The following is a 17,962-nucleotide window of genomic DNA, read 5'->3' on the forward strand; positions in this document are numbered from 1 at the left end:
TGGGTTAGAGCCTTGTGATGTTTATGTACCTGTGAAGATCCAACTCTCAAGTGAAATGATTCTCAGTTGCATTACTTTGCTTAGTGTTTAGAGCCCACATGACTCTTCCCATGGAGACATCAGAGCATCTTAACATCCATAGATTGTTGAAGTAATGGCTGCAGGGTCTAACCAAACGCCTGCATTTAAAGCTGTAGTTGTATGGGAGTTGTGTATAGATGCTTGATGAGGTTCAAGGTAAGTGAACAGTACTGAAGCAATACTGAACATGAAGTTCTGCCCTGTTGGTGAAAGGGAAATGGGGGAGGTCAGAGCTGGTCTGGTGTCAAACTTCAGTTGTGTTGTGCTCTGTTTACTTTAAGTAAAGTAAACTTTAAAGTATGAGGGAATTGGTAACAGCAGGCCTTGGGATGGCTCTTGTGTGCTTCAGGCTATTGGAACGTGTTGTGTTTTTAATTTCTCTGATATAACTAAAATGACGTCTAGTGCAGCCCACAGGACGTGGGCAGTCCCTGCTCCTGGGCCGCCCTCCTCCCTCAGGCGGCGGAATTGTTCCCGCCCCGCCGGGAGGCGCCGCCCGCCATTTCCCCGCAGTCGGGTCGCTGTGTGGCTGCGGGTGCGGGGCGCCTCGGTGGGCGGGCCGGTGTGGGAAGTCCCGATAAACGCCTGCCGCCTTCGCTCGCCTAACGGCTCCTCTGGCGAGCGGGGCTTCCTTTGAACACCGCCGTGTGGTGGGCGGGCTGAGGCGCTCCGCAGTGCGTTCACCCAGTGCAGCAAGCTGCGGCCAGTGCAAGAGCTCAAAGCCCTGAACACATGTGGGGCAGGAGCTTGCCTTGTGTTTGTACTGCTACGTGTTTGTGCCAGATAGCCAGCTAAACGTGGGAGCAAATGCAGTTAAATCCATACAACTGAAGATTCTCTTCATCCCTCGGCCATGTGAGATGCTAGGCTTTCTGCAGGTTATTTCAAATTGGCAATGGAACACTTGTTTTGGTATCACTAAGCATTTTCCTTACGTAGATGAAAAGGGCCACTTTGACAGAAGGAGTTTCCATCTGTTTCTGAAAAACACTCCTTTAGAAAATCTTAACAGTCGATTCCTTGACAAGCACTCCAGCCTTCCTGTGGGACCTTTGGATTTTCTTTTATTGGCTTTTCCAACAAATCAGTGCAGTTCTAAGAACAAAAGCAGGTGGGTTACATAACACAACTATTGTGAAATGATGCCGTTTGGTTAGAAAAGGATGTGAACTCTGGCAGTTGTACTCCTTAATATAGACCCAGAAGAGCAGTGGGTCTTACTGCATTCATGGTTTGAGAAATGTACTCTATGAAAACTCTCAGTTACTCTGCTGTTCAGCAGTGACAGCCTGTGTTAGTTCTGAAGTATCTTGGACAGATTAAGCTGCAGAGGGCTTACAATGGAAACTTTGTGATTCAGCTTTGCAAGGGAACAATAAGAAGTGCCGGGGGGCTGTGTGAGGCCATAGGTGGGCTGGGCAGGCAGCTCTGCTCAGTGTGTGCTGTGAATGGACAAGCCCGTGCAGCTGGGCGGCTGCAGAGCTGTGGCAGCGCTGCATTGCTGGCAGTTCCTGCTGAGGTAAGCTCATCCCACCACACCTAGTGATGATGGCTTTGGACTTCAACACGAAACTTGGCTCTTTGAGCTGAAACTTATATCACCGTGTGAGTGTACTGTGGTTTATAGTGTTTCTGTAACAGATACTGACTACATATCTACATGAAGTCTTGAAATATCCATGCTGACAGAGAAATGTCTTCTGAGAGAAAAGCCTTTTATCTACAACTGAAGTCAAGGAAAGATAAAACTGATCAAAATTCACTTTTTCACAAATACTGTTTCTAGCTAGGGAAAGAGCCTGCTGAGATGATTGAAGCAATGGAGGAATGCAGGGAGACTTTTCTGAGTAGTACTAGAAAAAAGGTGACAGCATGAAATGAGAATCTAAAGCAATATAATAGATTTTTTTAAATGTGTTAATAGAGAAACTAATGATTCTGCATTAATTTAAGATTCTATTAAGATTTTTCAACCTATGTAGCCACGCCTCCTCCTGCTTTAATTGAGCTGCAGGGACTTGCCCACCCCATCCTTTATTTTGCATGGGAGAAAAATGGCCTCCAGAAATTTTGGTGGTGTGAGACATCTGATTCTCAATCAATACCCTGTTATTAAAAATGAAATTGTTTGCCAAGCTGTGCTTGAATATCAAAATATCAAAATTCTCATGAGAAATGTATTGTGGATATAATTCCCCTTCATTGGAATTACATGTATTCTTCATGAAGGTGGAAGGTCGAATACTCACAGATAGAAAGTCACATTTTCAAGGGTTGTGGTGTATATTTTTGGAGAGATTTCAGATGTTCCAATAATTTTTCAATCTTCAGCAAAACCTCATTTTTGTTGCACTTCCTACATATTTCCCTTGACTATGCCAGTCATTGGAGAGAAATTACTACTCCTGTTTTCCCCTTTATAGGGCTGTTCTTCCAAGCATTATCACTGTATACCTGTTCTCAGGTGCAGAAAGAAGAAAAGCATTTGTATTCCTTCCCTGAAAACATAAAGGGAAAGTGCTCTGTTTGCATTCTGCAGCAAACATATTGATGATCTGTGGTGAGATATGTGGTATGGTGGGAAGCCAAAATATACTTGTCCATTTTGGTAGATGAATGTGATGGTTAAGGTTGGAGAGTTAAAGCTGGCTCTCTGCTGTAATAAATAGCAACACCCACTTCCTCTTCAAGAACGGCTTTAGAACCACTGCACCTGAAAGCAGGCTTCTTCAATGCATGTTTTGCTTGGAACTGAACAGCGTGCTGATGGCCACACTGACTGCTTGCTGCCTATGGTTCAGACAGCAGCATCAGGAAGCAGCTCTGCAACACAGTCCTCAGTGCAGTCCTTAGTCAATCCAGAGTGTTTATTCTTGCACTACTGAGATAAGAGTAATTGGTTTAACTGGTGGGGGGGAAAAAAAATAGGCCCTGGAGTGTTTTCTTGTTTCTGAGGAATAATCACCATGACTGCTTGTCACCAGATTAGACAGTGCTTTGCATTTAATCAGTATTGTCTGTCACAGATTTAATCTTAATTAAAATCTCACCATTTTTTTCTTCATTTCTGACTTCATCATTAACCTCCACTGATGGAGCAGGTAAATTATTAATGCTATGCACATGGAGAAATGACAAAATATTTGATTACTTTGAAACATATGGAATATCTTGTGAAATGTGAATTGAAAGTCCGATATCTTCTTACTTTTCTTTACTGCTCAGGTCTTAAATGCTCCCCCTGCTGCTTATAGTGAGAAAGAACTTAAATATTTTAAAAATGAGAATTTAGTGAAAACTTCACACAGAATTGTAGGGGTTGGAAGGGACCTCCAGAGATCGTGTCCAACCCCCCTTATGTAAAATGCGGTAGCTAAATCATCTGGCTAAACATTTGCAATGACTTGTTTGACATTTGCAACTGCCTCAGATAAGAATGTCTTTATGCTGCCTCAGGATCCAAAATGATCTGTTCCTCACCAGGTCTGGTCTTGTCAAAGAGGTGAGAAGTCAAACAGGTTCTCAGACTCTGCTTTTACAAGGCACAGCCCAGCAAGGAGAGCAATTGCAGCTGTGGTGCTGAGAGTTGGCTGAAAGGCAGTAGGAACAAACAGAATTCACTCCAAAACTACTATGGCAGGATTGAATATGGAGTTAAGTATTTGTGCTCTGTTCTGCCTGACATAATTGTATTGCCTGAAGCATCAAGAACACAGATTTGCCCTTACCTGATACATCACTAATATGTTTTTAAATGAATTCCAGTAATTACAGGTACTGCTTCTTAGTTACTGAGAGGAAAACCCCTCAGCTGAGTTACTGCTGAACACCCTGATCTGATCTTTTGTTACTGCCAGAACACAGGAAGAAAATGAAGGTGCCTTGTCATGTGCTGCTTGTGAAACCATCTGACTTCAACAACCTTGTAAAGATCAGTGCTTATTAGGCTTCATTCCTGATGTGCTGTGTTTCAGTGTCCCAGGTGAGCTGGCCTTAACAGTTCACAGCATCTTAAGATCTCTCTGTTTTTCTTCTCAGATGCTGACTTTTGAATGTCTGATGTAGTTCAGTATTATTTGTGTGGTTAAATACACGGCGATCAATTTTTACTTTAACATCCTTAGGACTCCACAAGTCAATCACTGCATAGCTTAAAAACACTCAATTCTCAGGATTATTGCACCTTTGTACATTTTATTAACCAAAATACCACGTATGGGAAATAAATTACAAAAAATTACAAAGAAATTGCTACAGTAATCTCTTTAGTGAGTGAAATAAGACAAAATATTAAATATTTGTAAGAAATCAACCAAAAGCATTTTTTTAATCTTAAACCATTATGTAAAACTATAAATCAAGTTCCATTCTCTATATATCCTTCTCAGAGAATCACTGTTTATCCTTCTAAGAACATCACTGTTTGTCCTTCTAAGAGAGTCAGTATTTTATGTACATGACTACTATGAACCATCAGCTCAAGTCCCTGTTAAATTCCAGCTGACTTGGGAGCCTCAGGAAGGTTAACCAACATTTCAACCAGAAGTAGATCTGTAACAAGCAGCATTTACACAATTGAATTTAATTATTTTGTTTAGCTTAAAAATGATTATTATTGTCAGCTGTGTGCTGGACAAGGCATGAAAGTAACAAGCACGTTTCTGTAACAGCAAACACTGAACAAAGTCAGTGATCGCAGGCTTGCTGCTCTGTTTACAGGAATAACAGGCTAGTTATGCTGAGTTTGGATTTTGCTGATTCACTATACAGACTACAAAAAAGTCCATCAAGCGTTGACTTACTGTGAGGGCAGCTTTAGTGCCTGGGTCTCCAAGAGGGAAGGAGAGCCACAAGACAAACTGAAGGGCTCAGTTCTGCATGGCCATGTTGGTACCAAAGGGGGAAAAGTGCTCAGCGCTCTGCAGTGAACCTCCATCGTTCAACATCAGCAGCGTACATTCTTGTACCGTACTGTCATTTTAACTCCAAGGTAAATTAATTCTTCATTCCCCTGCCACTGTGACCTATGAACAAATCTAACACAACAGTAATCTTCAAAAAAACAAAACCCAAAAGTTTCTCTGGAAATGTATTAACCAGCAATGTGAGGTGCATTTTGGCTGAATTTTTCCTTGTTTTTTTTTCTCTGCTTGTGTCTCACTGCAACACTTCATGTAATGGTTTTTACACGCATGCAACTTCATGATCTCCTTCATCTAGAAATTACAACAGGAAGCTACAGTATTATAGCTGTGGTATTACTGACATGGCATGGGAAAGTACTTCAAATTCTCATCCACCTTTGAAAAAGATAACAAGAATTGACTTTTTTGTTATTCATCTTAGTGTAAAAGACAGGCATTATGCAGCATCTTCCCCAAGACTGTAGCAGAAGCTGACCGTGGGTGAATAGGAAATGTATCAGACTTGAGCTGTGACCTTCACTCTGTCCCTTTGCCTTCCACAACTACCCTGGAGAAGGAGGCTGCTGCTGTTTGCTGTCTTTTGCTCGCTCCCATTTCCTGCACAGGACCAGGCAAACTAATGAAACAGTCTCTGGAGAATTTCCTTTTGGGGTTAAGGAATGGAGATGTTACAAGATTTCTTGTTTAAAATAAGCCAGCTTCATGAGAAGTGAGGGAATGCAGAAAAATGTTCTTCTGAGGACTGAAAACATCCATTCCCTAGAGAGTTACAACACAGGGCAATGAAATGCTGGATACATCTGAAAAGTATCGGCCTTGAGTTCGAACAAAAATTATTTCAGAATGCAACAGCAATAAATAACTTTTTAACTCTTACATAAAACAAAAACAGTGGGAGAAGACATTCTTGAGGGAAGAACGTCACTTTTGCAAAAAGCAGCACAAGTTTTCCCATTGCCAGGGTGTCTCAACTTTGCCCAGGCAGATAAATGGGTATCTTAATGGGATTCCCAAAGATCAGCATCAGCAAGGGAACTGACTGCTTCCACCTTCCCCCAGACCGTAAGTGCCGTGATGCAGTGTTCCTTCTATATCTGACAAGCTGAAGTTTGGATTGAGATGCTGTACGCAACGCTTGGATTTTCAGTCCCTATCAGCACGTCTTCCTCCTCAGCAGCACGGAAGAGGTGCTGGTGAGTTCCACTTCACCTGTGCCCAGCACCTTCATGGAACCACATTACTCTGTGAAATGTGTCAGCCCCAGCAGCCTGAATCTTTCTGCTGGAGGAGTGGAAAAGTAGGTTTTCTGCTCCTCAGAGTACCTTTCCTTCACTTCAATGATATCCCTGTAGCGACCGTCCTGCCAGTGGAAATTGAACAACTCCAGCAACTCTGTTCTTTTCTGCTCCGTGCTCACACAGTCAACTGGAGCAGGCTGTGCCAGGAATGGTACCTGAACATCTGGGAACAGCAGGAGACCCCGGATAGCAAACCAACCACCATACTTGGGATGGATACATACGCCAAAGATCTTCTGGAAGTGAAAAAAAAAAAAGATCTAGGATGTCTCACTCTGTCTCTGGTAATGGTTAGAGGTCAAGCAATTTCTTACGCTTCTGGCTCCCTGTTGGAAAGTTATTCAGGGAAGAAAACCCTTCCCTGAGCACATGGCACTTGATTTCCATTTTCCTATGCCCACACACAAACCATAATGTAATGTAGGGAGAGGTCTCTGAAAATGTAACAGAGATTGACTAGTGCTATTTTTTGCTCTTTACAATGCTACAGTCAGCAGGTCTTTAACACTGAAGTGTATTCTAAGTAGGCTTAAGAAATAAATATTCTTCTCCATTTACACATCCCTCTAACACACCACAGAGTTTTGGCTGCCTCTGACTCCAGCCTGAAACTGTTCATTTAGCTACACAGCTATGTGGATCTGGACTTTGTATTTTCCTGCAAGAACAACTCATCAGTAAAAATAGTTCTATGATTTGGTGATAGACGTTTGGTGTCTCTTCTTCTCAGATTGTGTCTTTGCCTCACCTTCTTCCCCCAGGGATCAAGCTTCACATCCTTCCTCTGGTAGTAATATGCAGCTCCAGCAACATGAGCAGCTGTTTGTGCCAAGAACTTGGGCCTTCGGCTTGGCAGTATCTCGTAATCAAAAATGACATCCACTTTCTGGTCAGGGAATATCTGGGGAAAAAGAAAAAAACATCAGCACAGACCCATAGAAAAAGATTTGTCGTTACAGAAGCACTGGATACTAGCAAATCAGGCACAGTGAGAGGCCTGCACATTCCACATCCTGATATTGAACTCTATCAGCATGGTCACACCTTTGGGTGTTGAACTCTGACTGTAAAGCATCCTGCATAACTACAGGTTGTACTGGCAGAGACAGAATGTGAATGATGCTTTGCCCTTTTCAAGAGCAAGGGCAGGAACCTAGAAGGCTTTGTTTACTGTTCAAACCAGCTGGTGGTTATGTGCCACAATATTAAAAGGAGTCAGCTTTTCAGGCTCTTACCTCCTTCACACTTGATAAATGATGAGACACACACTGATCCACAGGGTCTCTGATTATTTTTAACCGTTCTTTATTCACAAAAGGCTTAAGGGCTTTGTCGAACATTGAGGGCGTGCTGAGGACAACAAAGGCCAGTGTGTCATCCGGGTAGGAGAGATGGAAGGCTGGCTGGAGAACTGCATTGTACCATCCAACCTTTAGCAAAGAAAAGCAAATCTCCATTAAAACAGGGACACCATTCTTTTGCAAGTGGATATGCAAGAATTTTAAAAAAGAAAAAAAAAGCCACTTTAATTTGCAACCCAGATATGCAGCCGGCCCTGGGCCCTCCCTTCACACTGAGTGCTTCTGCATACTGGGATTTGGTTTCTGGACGTTGTACCTTGATGTGAAGGATCTGCTGCATCCAGCTCATGACTGCCCCTTCTATCCAGCTCTGCTCAGAAACCATAGGTGGAAGACTGAGCAACCACTCTCTCCATGGTTAATCAGATGCTTTGGTTTAGATAACTTCTACAGCTGTTTTCTCCCTTACTTGGATCCCGACTTGGACACATTTCCTACTGCTTGTCCAGCTTCTTAGCCTGTCTGTGACCTGAAAGCTCAGCCATCTGTTTGAACAGGACTCACTTTCACAGCACACACCCACTGTGCCAGCAGAAGCAGATTCATCCTGAATTCAAATCCGGCATGCACACATCCCTGCCTGTAGGAAAAATCTCACAGAACCTCTATCCCACAAAAGCAGTCCTCTCTGAATAGCTGATTTCCAAAAGACCTCAAAGGGCTTTTAACAGCAGGAGACCTCCTAGGAAATAAAGCACGGGGCTATAGTTTATAATCAGCTCAAGAGCTGAAGCTTCCAAAGTCCTTTTCTGCTTAAAGCCAACGAACTGTAGTGAGATGGTACGAGTTGCAATTAGCTGTGTCCACTATAGGAGGGGCACTGCGTATTTCTTCACCGGGAAGCATTTACGTTTGAAAGGAAAGGCAGTGAAGCTCCCAGCAGTGCCAGCACACCAGCTGTGCACACACTGTGACACAGAGCATCTGGAAATTTCTTTGCGGGCCTGGATTTAGCACAGCCCACAACGAGGGGTCAGGCCAGGAGGAGGTGGCAGGAGGATGTGAGAGGACAGGGCTCAGGGCAGCGGCTGCCTCACAGCACCATCTGTTTGTGGGTTACAGTGCCTGCACCCTTGGGATACCACAAAGACCAGGTCTGACATTCAGTGACGTGGCTGTGGTATGAAGCCTTAAGCTGCAGGACACTGCTCACCTCTGCGTATCAGTGGTGTGAATTTGAAAGAGACATAGAGGTGACGCGAGCAGCCAGTCCTGCACATACATAAACACGAATGCAAACTCAGTTCACTATAAAGATGCATTTTCACATCGGCCTCAGTGCTGACTCAGTTTTGTGGCTCTTGTTCAAGAAGCTGAATTCAGATGCTAAAGGAATCGCAGAGATGTGAATCCAAGGTTTGCTCATTTCCCAGTTCACACTACTGACTGCATCAGGGCAAAGCGTGTGACAGTTACACCTAGAAAGAGATACAGTGCTGTAAGCCCAGCACGGAGCTCAGCACACGGGCAGTGCAAGAGGCAGACAGCGATACAGTGCACACACGAATCTGCATTCACGAACCCACGCAGCAGTCGGCACTTACACAGCGGTACGGTGCTGAATTTAGATTAAATTTTAAACCTGCTCGGAGGACTTTAACCCCGTCGATTTGGAAGCACTCTCGTGCCCTCCCCCGGCAGCACAGGGCCAGCAGGGAGGCCCCGAGCTGCTGCGCTCCGCGGGGTCACGACACGGGCTCCCATCCCCATCCCCGCACCGTGCCGGCACTGCCGCCTGCTGTCGGCCGGGAGGAGCGCGGCAGCTGCCGGCTGACCTTCACCGGGGGCGACCGCCCGCACGTCCCCGCGCCCCGGACTCCCTCCCGACCTCGCCGAGCACCCCGCGCCCCGGGACGGCGGCATTTCCCTGCATGACGCCAGCGAGGGTGACGTCACGACGACCGCACGCCTGCGTGACGTCAGTACCTTGAAGGCGTGCACCTCAAAGCCGAGCGGGCCCAGCGCGCCGCGAAGCCGCTCCGCCACGCGCTCCTCCATGTCGCGCGGAGCACCGCGGGAAGGGTAGTTCGGCCCGCCAGCAGCGGGAGGGGCGGAGCCGCGTCTCCTAGGAGACGGCCGCCCCGAGGCACCATGGGAGTTGTAGTGCGCTGCCCGTGGGAGCGCCGCCATTTGCAACCCGTGTGCGCTTTATAGTTCGAGCGGGGAGTCTCATTTCGCGTCCAAAAGATGCAAGTGTCCTTTGTACAGCTGTAGGCGCTGCCTGAGGTGGGTTCTGCAGCGGCGCAGACTGTCTGCTTTCCCTCTTTGCAGCCCTTACCAATGGCTGTTGCTCTTGCTCTCCGGTGCGCCCACCCGTGCTATGAGGGCTGCTCCACAAGCGATGCCGGCGCACACCTGGAGGCGGGTGCCGGTGGTACGGCAGCACAGGCTGAACTTCCCACCCGTGTCCAGTTCCGTGTCGTTACCGTACAACAGATGGCAGTAGAGGGGCGGTCTGACAGAATGGCGTGGTGCGTCGTTTCTGGTGGAAATGCACAGCTGCTGGTGGAGACTGTGGTGGGAAAAGACTGTGTTGTAGCTGAGTATTTGCTCTATCAAATAGCATTCTTGTGTTCTTTAGAGCTGACGTATTTTCTATGGAAATAAATAGGAGGCATCACTTTCGGAGCAACCTACATATATTGCTCTATATTATAGTATTTCTCTTACTCTGTAACAAAGCCCTGCCTGGCTGTGTGGGCAGCTGCTCTGTGTTACGCCTTTTTCTCTTTCTATCTGAATCTATGTATCCTCTGCAGCTGCCTGGTTCTCTACCAGCATACCCAGCCTGAGATCTGTGCTTCTTACTGTCATCTCCATAGCAGCTTCCCATAACCTTCATCATTAGTTCTAGTGCAGCCTTTTCCTGCTGTTAGTCCTGAGTTCTGCTTCAGATCTGCCGGATCTCTGGGATGGTCTTCAGATATACAGATGTCCTTCATGGGGCTCCCTTATGCTAGAGCTCCAGGAGCTGTTTCTTGTAACTATGCCCTATGTAGGAGGAGGACTGAAGGGTTACATCTATCTTGTTTAGAATTAATTCTTCTTCTCCATGTTTTCCTGTATTTCCAGCTTTCTGGCTGTGTTCTTTCCTGCGCTGATTCTCAAGCAGAAGTCTGCTGTGACTCCACGCTGTGCTCTGGGAGAACTGTGGGAGGACAGCATGCGTGCAGCTTGCCTGCAGGCTCTGCATCCATCCCTCGCCTTTGGGAGAGCTGTGGGCGGATTTTGTTTTGTTAGGTTTTGCCTGGCAGCAGAGATGGAAAATCAGATGCAGAGTATAGCTTAGCCAGAGCCTTTTTGGGGGTCTTGGTGAAGAGGGCAGTTAGGTGTTTTCAGCACATGTATCAGTGAGGAATAATGTAAATGTCCTGATATAGCAGCCAAAATGGAGTAGGTGATTTTTTGAGTCGTTGCAGAAAGTGGATGATCTTTGCAAAAGGGAGAATTGGAAAAGATTTGATAGAAGAATAGGGAAAGAAGAAAGCTGAAGATATGAGGATACAATCCCAAGTCTGTGCAGCTCCTGGACTTCAAGGAGAATATCTGCCTGGGAGCTGCAGGACTGTGCCACAGCTGGCTGCTCCCAGCTCCGGCAGCACAGCCACTGCCTCAGCCAGCTCTCATGGGCCCTGTGCTGGCAAGCTCAGAGGTGCTGGGGTCTGGTCTCTCATCTCACAGCCATTGTTTGCCAGCTTCCCATATGGTGCACTTTGTACCTGCCTGAGGAGAGTATTTATCCTGTGGGGCACAGGTAATCTCTGTGGCTGGCATGGTTCTGTTTTTGCTGATGCTGAAGGTTGTAGATTCGTCAGCCTTGTGAGGCGAGGTGTTCTTTTTAAATTCTGAACTGGAAGAGCTCCACGTGGGTATGGCTTGAGTGTGTGTCCTGTCTGGTGCAGGACTCCTGGCTGGGTGCAGGCAAACGTTCAGCCCTGAGACTGGCAGCAAGGAGGTTGAATGGCAGACTAATAGACATACCCTGAGAGTTAGCACCTTCAGCTAATTCTGTGTGGGTGTTGTGAGCACTTGCTGTTCCCTTCCTGGCTGTCCTTAGAGCTGAGCTGACAAGATCTGAGTTGGCTCACTGGTTCCCCTAACCATCTCACTCCTCCCTCACATGCTCTGCTGGTGGGAACTAAACTTGTGCTGCTGACCTCTCCTAGCTTGGGCCCTGCTCCCCCAGCCCCTACCCCAGGGCCCTGACTGCTCCCTGGAGATAAGAGCAATGTCTGAGCTTCCTTGTTGAAGATCTTTAGATCTTTCTGACCCTGTTTAATTGTACCCTTCTCTGCCTGACCCCAGCTGCCCTGGGAGAGCTATCAGCCGTCTGAGCGGTCACAGGTCGAGGTAGAGATTCATGTCATTGCCCCCAGAGTTTGCTTTCTCATGCAGCCTCATGTTATGGTAAAAAAGCATCCAGAGAACAAGTCTCAGTACTCGGGGAGGAGGGGAAGCAGTGATGTCATTTGGAAGGATCTATGTCACAGGTGTGTATATATATACATTTTATTTTTAGTAAAACCACAACACACCCATTCATCTCCCTCAGGCTGGGCTGCCATTGCATGGGCAATAGCGTGACTGGGTGTCGTCATGTAGTGTTCACACAAAAGGAGCTTTTATTCTCTGTATTCTCCAGGACAGTAAATAAATATCACCAAGCCACAACGCTGTATTGCCTGTAGCATAAGGGATTTTCCTTCTGCTTTCCTTCCAAAGCTTTTGAAACCTCTTGCTGACCGAGTGAAGGGGCTGTTGCCCTGCATTAGGCAGGAACACAGGGCACAAATCGTGGCAGTTTGGTGACTGAGATGGAGTTACAGAGTATCTTACTTCCTTGTTTGCTCTTCTGATCTTTCTTGCTCGTGACCATAAGCGTGTGACTGCCTGTCTTTATTAGTAGAGAAGCATCAGTGCACACTGAGCGTGGAGGTCAGTGCAGCTCTATTATTAGGTTTTCTTCGATAAAGGATATTGGATCAATTTGGTGGGATGTTTAATGCACTAACGGAACTTCACTGCAGTTCTCATGGTTAAATATCTCTTCCCTCTTTCTTTCTAGAGGAGCCTAAGGCCTTCCCATGTTATGTCACACTGTCATGCTGTGATTTCCTGGGATGAATTTTTGCTGCCAATACCAGCATGAAATGTGCCCACCCCTCTGCTGTTTCCTGCCCTGGCCTCATGGCACACTGCCTCAGGAGCTTCTGCCGCTGCCGTTGTGCTGTGAATCTGATCAGAGAGCTGAGCTGCTTCTAACCAATGTATCATTGTTGGTTTTGCTTTGTTTTGTTGTAATGCGTTTCCCAGGGCTGGCACAACTAAGATAACAGGATTGGTACAATAGAGATAGCGGGGCTAAGCGAGGAGGGAGGTGTTCTGCTGCCAGATGCTTCTTCTGCTGAAAACAGAACATCTGGGATGTGATATTTTAACCTTCTGGTTTAGTGAACTTGTCAGGTGAGGTGTCCTGTTCCTTCCCAACACGGTCTGGATCCTGCACTGGAAGTGTTTGCCATTGTGACTGTGGCTTTGAGCAGAAATGAGCTGGCCTAGGCTTTGTGTTTTACTCCTGCATGATTGAGTTGGTTGGGGCCACTGGTGTCAGAGACAGATGAAATCTGGTCCCTGTACATTTTTCCTGCCAAGGTTTGTGTATCATGGGATTTGCCATCTGCTTTATGCCATTGCTTGTGCTTGTGCAATAAAAAAATGCAATTAAATGAGAATGGCAGCAGTTTCTCCATATGATAAGAGCTGTCAGAAAAGGTGGGCAGTGGAGACTTAGGTTCAGCAGCTTAATCCTTGAACTGCTGCTTCCTTTTTTTTCTTCTTAGGGAGAAACAGGAACTTGCTGAGAGGCAAAGTGGTTTTCTCCATCTTTGGGTGGAAATTCTATCTCAGAATTCAAGTTCAAAGACCTCAGCTCCTGTGGGCTTTCCAGCACTGCAGAGACTGACGTGCTTGAAGGTGAGTGAAGTGCCTGCACTCTCAAGGCTTACAGATGTTTGTCACAATAATGCAAATGGTGGGGTCTACAGAAGCTTTTTATGTCTGCTATTCAGGACACTCCAGAGTTCATACAGATGATTTGACGAAGGCACTTGCTGTGTCCAGTACTACTGCTGGGGGTGAGCATTAGGCACGTAAAGCCATGAAGGCAGCGGGGTTTGGAGTTGCAGACTAGCATTCAGGTCACAGCTAAACCTTTGCTCTGAGCTCTGCCAAGGACGGAGGTAACGTGTGTGCGCCTGTGTCTCCTTTCATCCTCCCCCCATCTAGTGTCAGGGCAATGTAAAGCTGCGTGTGAGGGCCAATTGTGATGCTTATCACTTCCTCCGGCAGCTCCAAGGTACCACTCTTTAATGTGGCTCCATCTTTGTTTTGGTGCTGATATGCAGCCAGTGAGATTAGGAAGGTGGAAATAGCTTGCTTCATAAAGGTTCATCTCTCAGCCTCTTTATCCTTTTGGATTCCTGCCTTGCTTTTAGGATATAAAACCTCCTTGTGTTTTCATTAACGTTCAGCATTAAAGGAAATCGGGAACAAAGGGCTAATGTTCCTTTAAAAGAAAAAATTCATGCCCTACTTTAGTAAGATGCTTAAGATTCTTGTGAATGGAGGCTGTAAGGCATATTAAACTGCCTTGTGTTCTGTTTTCCCGTTTTACTAATCCTGCTGACTCAGACTTCACTAGCAAACCAGCAACAATTAACTGCTTTGTAGCTGCAGTTGTAATCTGACATCTCTGGATGTCAGGTTGTTGTGAGGACAGCACCTAAGGAGCTGCCATGTCATATCAAGGGGTCAGATTTTTTCCTTCTAGCATTTATTCTGAGGCACGTGCCAGGTATGGACTCCTGTGCAGCTCTTTGCCAATCAGATGCTGAAGCACCATCCTTCCTTTAATAACGCTTCTCTGCCATTGTATCAGTAGAAACCCCGACCAGTATTACAGTAGGAGCACCCTGTAGCTGTGTTGATACATGGACATCTATTTTAGTTTGAACTCGCATAGTATTTGGGGATGATATTTGGCATTTCTTTGTTTCAGTAGAAGGTGAATGAGGATGTTTTTTGTATTAGAATTTGACAGAGGTTGCAGTCCACACCGAGTCAGCATTTGTTCTTGGGGCACATGGGGTAAGGAGTCTGAGGAAGGCCCATTCCTTGTTCTGGTGCTGTAAGCTGTAGAGATATCTCCATACTGCATCTTGAGCTGGAGGTGAGTGTGCAGGAAAAGGGGCCAGAAATACACTGGAGCAAATGACCTCAGCAGTGACCTGCCTTGCTTGAACTACATCTGTGTGGCCTTTAATATTGATCCGAAAAAGCCTTCTTTAATGCAGAGGATGGAGAGAACTGCCTCTTCAGTGGGGAAGGTTGTCTCTGGCACATGGGACAGTGCAGGAGACAGATCTGTGGCGTTCCCTTTGGTGCCAACTTCCCAGTCAGTATGAAAGGCATGGGAATGTGGCACAGATTGAGGAAAGTGAAGTGGGCACAGCAGAGCTTAGTTAAAACTGGTTAGAAAAGCAGAGGTTGGTGCTGCTAATCTGAGCGCAGCAGATAACAGGTTGGAACCAGAGCACACACAAGCCTGGGTGCAGAGGCAGCAGCTGCTTCTGTGGCCTACATCTCACTCAGTTACACCAACAGTGGCTTTTGCTTTGAAGCTGTCTGAGATCAGTTAGTTTTCTCTCACCAGGGAACAGCTGCTTCCCAGAGTTCAACTCTGCTTCTTACAGTGGACCTGAGTATGTGAGCAGCTGTTAGCAGGACATGGTGAGGATATCAAGGGCAGCTTGGGTGGCTGGAATGTCAGGACAGTTCTGTCACTCGCTGTGGGCACCAGGTAGAAAGGCAGAAGAAAGTGAGCCGTTGTGCCAATGCCTCTCAGCCTCTTGTTAAAAAGGAAACAGGTATCCTTTCTGCTAGCCAGCCACAAACAGCCTTGTGCCCAACCACCTACTGCATGAAAGGTTTGAGATCCTTTAAAAAAAAAAGTGAAAATGATTTTCCATTCCCCAAGGTTATCAATGAGGAAATGGAAGCAATGAGGCCAGTGGCGTGTTCCCTGTGTCCCCACGTAAGACCAGAAGGCACAGCCAGCATTCGCAGTTGTCCCTGGTAAAACTCTTCCGAGTCAGAATCAAATGAATCCCCAAGCCCAGCTGAAAGGCATGCTCCACAAACCAGGAGCCTTGCCTTGTTCCAAGCAGAGCCTAGAATTCTGCAATTCAGACATAGCAGCAGTTTGTAGGAGTATCCCAAAGAGGGCTGTGACTGCTCGTCATCCTTCCTGCAGCTCCCAGGAAAAACCAATTTGAAGAAGACCTTTCCATGCCTTTCCATGTCAATCTGTGGCAAGTGGTGTGTCTAATTTCAGAGCAGAAGTACTTCTGAAGGAGAGAGGATTAAAACAGGGGAGGGGAGAAGTTCCCCTGCGGGAGATTGTCAACAGATGTTCCATTATAGTTCAAAGAGCCTTAGCAAAAGGCTTCTGCTGCAGGGATGTATTAATTCTGGGCAGTTCATCACAGGGAGACCTGTTTTATGGTTGGGAGGATACCTGTGGTAACTTACTGTGCTCTTTCTTTATTTGAACTGTGGGTGGGGGATTGGGCCTACCTGTAAACAGAGAAGGAGCTGAACAGTAGGAACAGAAACACGCTTATTTTCTTGCAGCTGTGACCACTGCTCGTCTGATCAAGATCATGCTGGTTTTGTGGTTCAGGGAGTTATTTGGCTGATGGGTCTTTCAAAAGAAAAATTATTGCAGAGGAACTGAGGCTAACCATTGTTGAACTGCTGGTGCATGAGGAGCAGACCTGGGCTAAGGATGTCTTTCAAGTGTATTTATTAGGCAGGAAGTAGGAATAAGCACGCAGAAGGCTGTGCAGGCTGCCTGCAGATCAGTGCATTGATCACTTTGTCTTCAAAACGCACATATCTGTCAAGTTTGACACCGTCTGGCATCCTATGTTTCCCTTGTGTTAATGATTGCTTACAAAAGCTTATTAATGTTAGATCTGCTGTGGCAGAGGATGTAGTTTGCAAGCTGTGTATCCCCAGCCACAATGGAAATGTCCCATTCTGGCTGCTGCTGCTGCTCTGCATTCTGACACTGTCCTCAAGCTGTGCTTTGGGGAAGAGTTGGTTTTCTCAGATCTGTGAGGAAACAGCATTTGTGCATGGAAGTATAACCATTCAAATATGGTTGTATGGGGAAGTTTGAAGACTTTGATCATCTTACAGAGTTCTGGAGAATTACCAATAAAACAAAAAAACCCCACAGTTTAGGAAGCCTAATATTGACAGGAACTCTTACGTTAGTAGTCATGGTCTTCCAGCTTTGCTTACTGCTTGGTGACAAATGAGCAGGACCACATATTTGGCTGTTTCATGATCAGGAACAATATGATTTCTTTTGGCTTTGTGGGGAGTGGAAGGGAGGACTGAAGATCTCATTCTGCAGCAAAGCAGAGCAGCAGTTGGATGGGAACATCTCCGGCAGGGGTTCAGTAGGCACACATTAAAACTCATCTCTCTTCCCCCATGAGAAATCTGCATTTTTACTGAATTTCGTTATGGAAATTGAATATAAATAACGTGGAGGCATGCAGCCTCCTGCTTCCTTCCTCAGTATTTGGATTAGGCAGTAGGCATTTTCTGTTCTCCCTGAAACACAAGGAGAATGTTGCTTGGCCATGGGCTGAAAGCTCCCCAGGTTGTGCATCATTTCATAGCCTTCATTACCGCAGTGTACTGCTGTGCCTCCCTGCCTTGCTGCTGCACTCCTGCTTCGAGTCAATGCAACACTTGCACTCTGCTCTAAGGGGTGGTAAGAACAGGGCTGTTATCCACCCTTCCAACCACGAACCAGGGGAGGGAAGGAGAGAAGGGCAGAGAGAAGAAGCCCATGGAACCAGTCTGTGGTCCATCTCCAAACCTGGCAGCCTCACCTCAGCTGTAAATCTGTATTCATTTCAATTTGCTTGTCAGTTTGTACTATAGAAAGAAGCAAGGCAGATCACAGAATTGTTAAGGTTGGTGAAGTTGGAAAGACCACTAAGACCATCTAGTCCAACCAGTGCTAATGCTACCTAGGCTTGGATTAGACTGGCTCTGAGGACATTTGTGTAAATAGAGGGTTACAGTTGACAACAGATGGCAATAAAGACAGCTTCAATTGGAAACAAAGGAGAGTCTGAAGGTACATTAGATTAACGTGGCTCTCTAAGACAGATTTCATCTAATTCAACCATAGCAAAATATGAGGATGTGGAGCACG

At 46.1% G+C, this 17,962-nt stretch overlaps 2 protein-coding genes and 1 long non-coding RNA gene across 4 annotated transcripts in view; 1 reads left to right on the plus strand and 2 right to left on the minus strand.

The window, feature by feature from the left end:
• Nucleotides 1-17,962, minus strand: part of AKR1A1 (aldo-keto reductase family 1 member A1) — a 357,612-nt gene that overhangs the window by 28,044 nt on the left and 311,606 nt on the right. The gene's annotated exons all lie outside the window — the stretch shown is intronic.
• Nucleotides 4,082-9,835, minus strand: MMACHC (metabolism of cobalamin associated C). Of its 2 annotated transcripts, none has more exons than XM_048945006.1 (4): nt 9,592-9,835; nt 7,540-7,734; nt 7,053-7,205; nt 4,082-6,537 (listed from the first exon to the last, which is right to left on the minus strand). In XM_048945006.1, exons 1-4 carry the CDS (start codon nt 9,793-9,795, stop codon nt 6,244-6,246), a joined length of 846 nt encoding a protein of 281 aa, XP_048800963.1. In that variant the 5' UTR covers nt 9,796-9,835; the 3' UTR covers nt 4,082-6,243. The 2 variants fall into 2 exon arrangements, with proteins under 2 accessions (XP_048800963.1, XP_048800962.1); XM_048945005.1 differs by having other exon boundaries at nt 4,082-6,540; nt 9,592-9,772.
• Nucleotides 9,789-17,803, plus strand: LOC125693295 (uncharacterized). The gene is made up of 3 exons (XR_007377040.1): nt 9,789-9,891; nt 13,506-13,638; nt 16,357-17,803. It is a non-coding gene; the product is annotated as an uncharacterized LOC125693295 (long non-coding RNA).

This window comes from Lagopus muta, chromosome 5, assembly GCF_023343835.1.
Source record: "Lagopus muta isolate bLagMut1 chromosome 5, bLagMut1 primary, whole genome shotgun sequence".
NCBI classification, from domain to species: domain Eukaryota; kingdom Metazoa; phylum Chordata; class Aves; order Galliformes; family Phasianidae; genus Lagopus; species Lagopus muta.

Bases quoted from the DNA above. Each gene is read 5' to 3' on its own strand.
- MMACHC (XM_048945006.1), bottom strand. From the start codon at position 9,795: ATGGCGGCGCTCCCACGGGCAGCGCACTACAACTCCCATGGTGCCTCG. The intron at 7,206-7,539 runs GTAAGAGCCTGA...CTTTTTCCCCAG, and splicing joins ATTTATCAAGTGTGAAGGAG to ATATTCCCTGACCAGAAAGT. The intron at 6,538-7,052 runs GTGAGGCAAAGA...CACTTCCAGAAG, and splicing joins TTGATCCCTGGGGGAAGAAG to ATCTTTGGCGTATGTATCCA.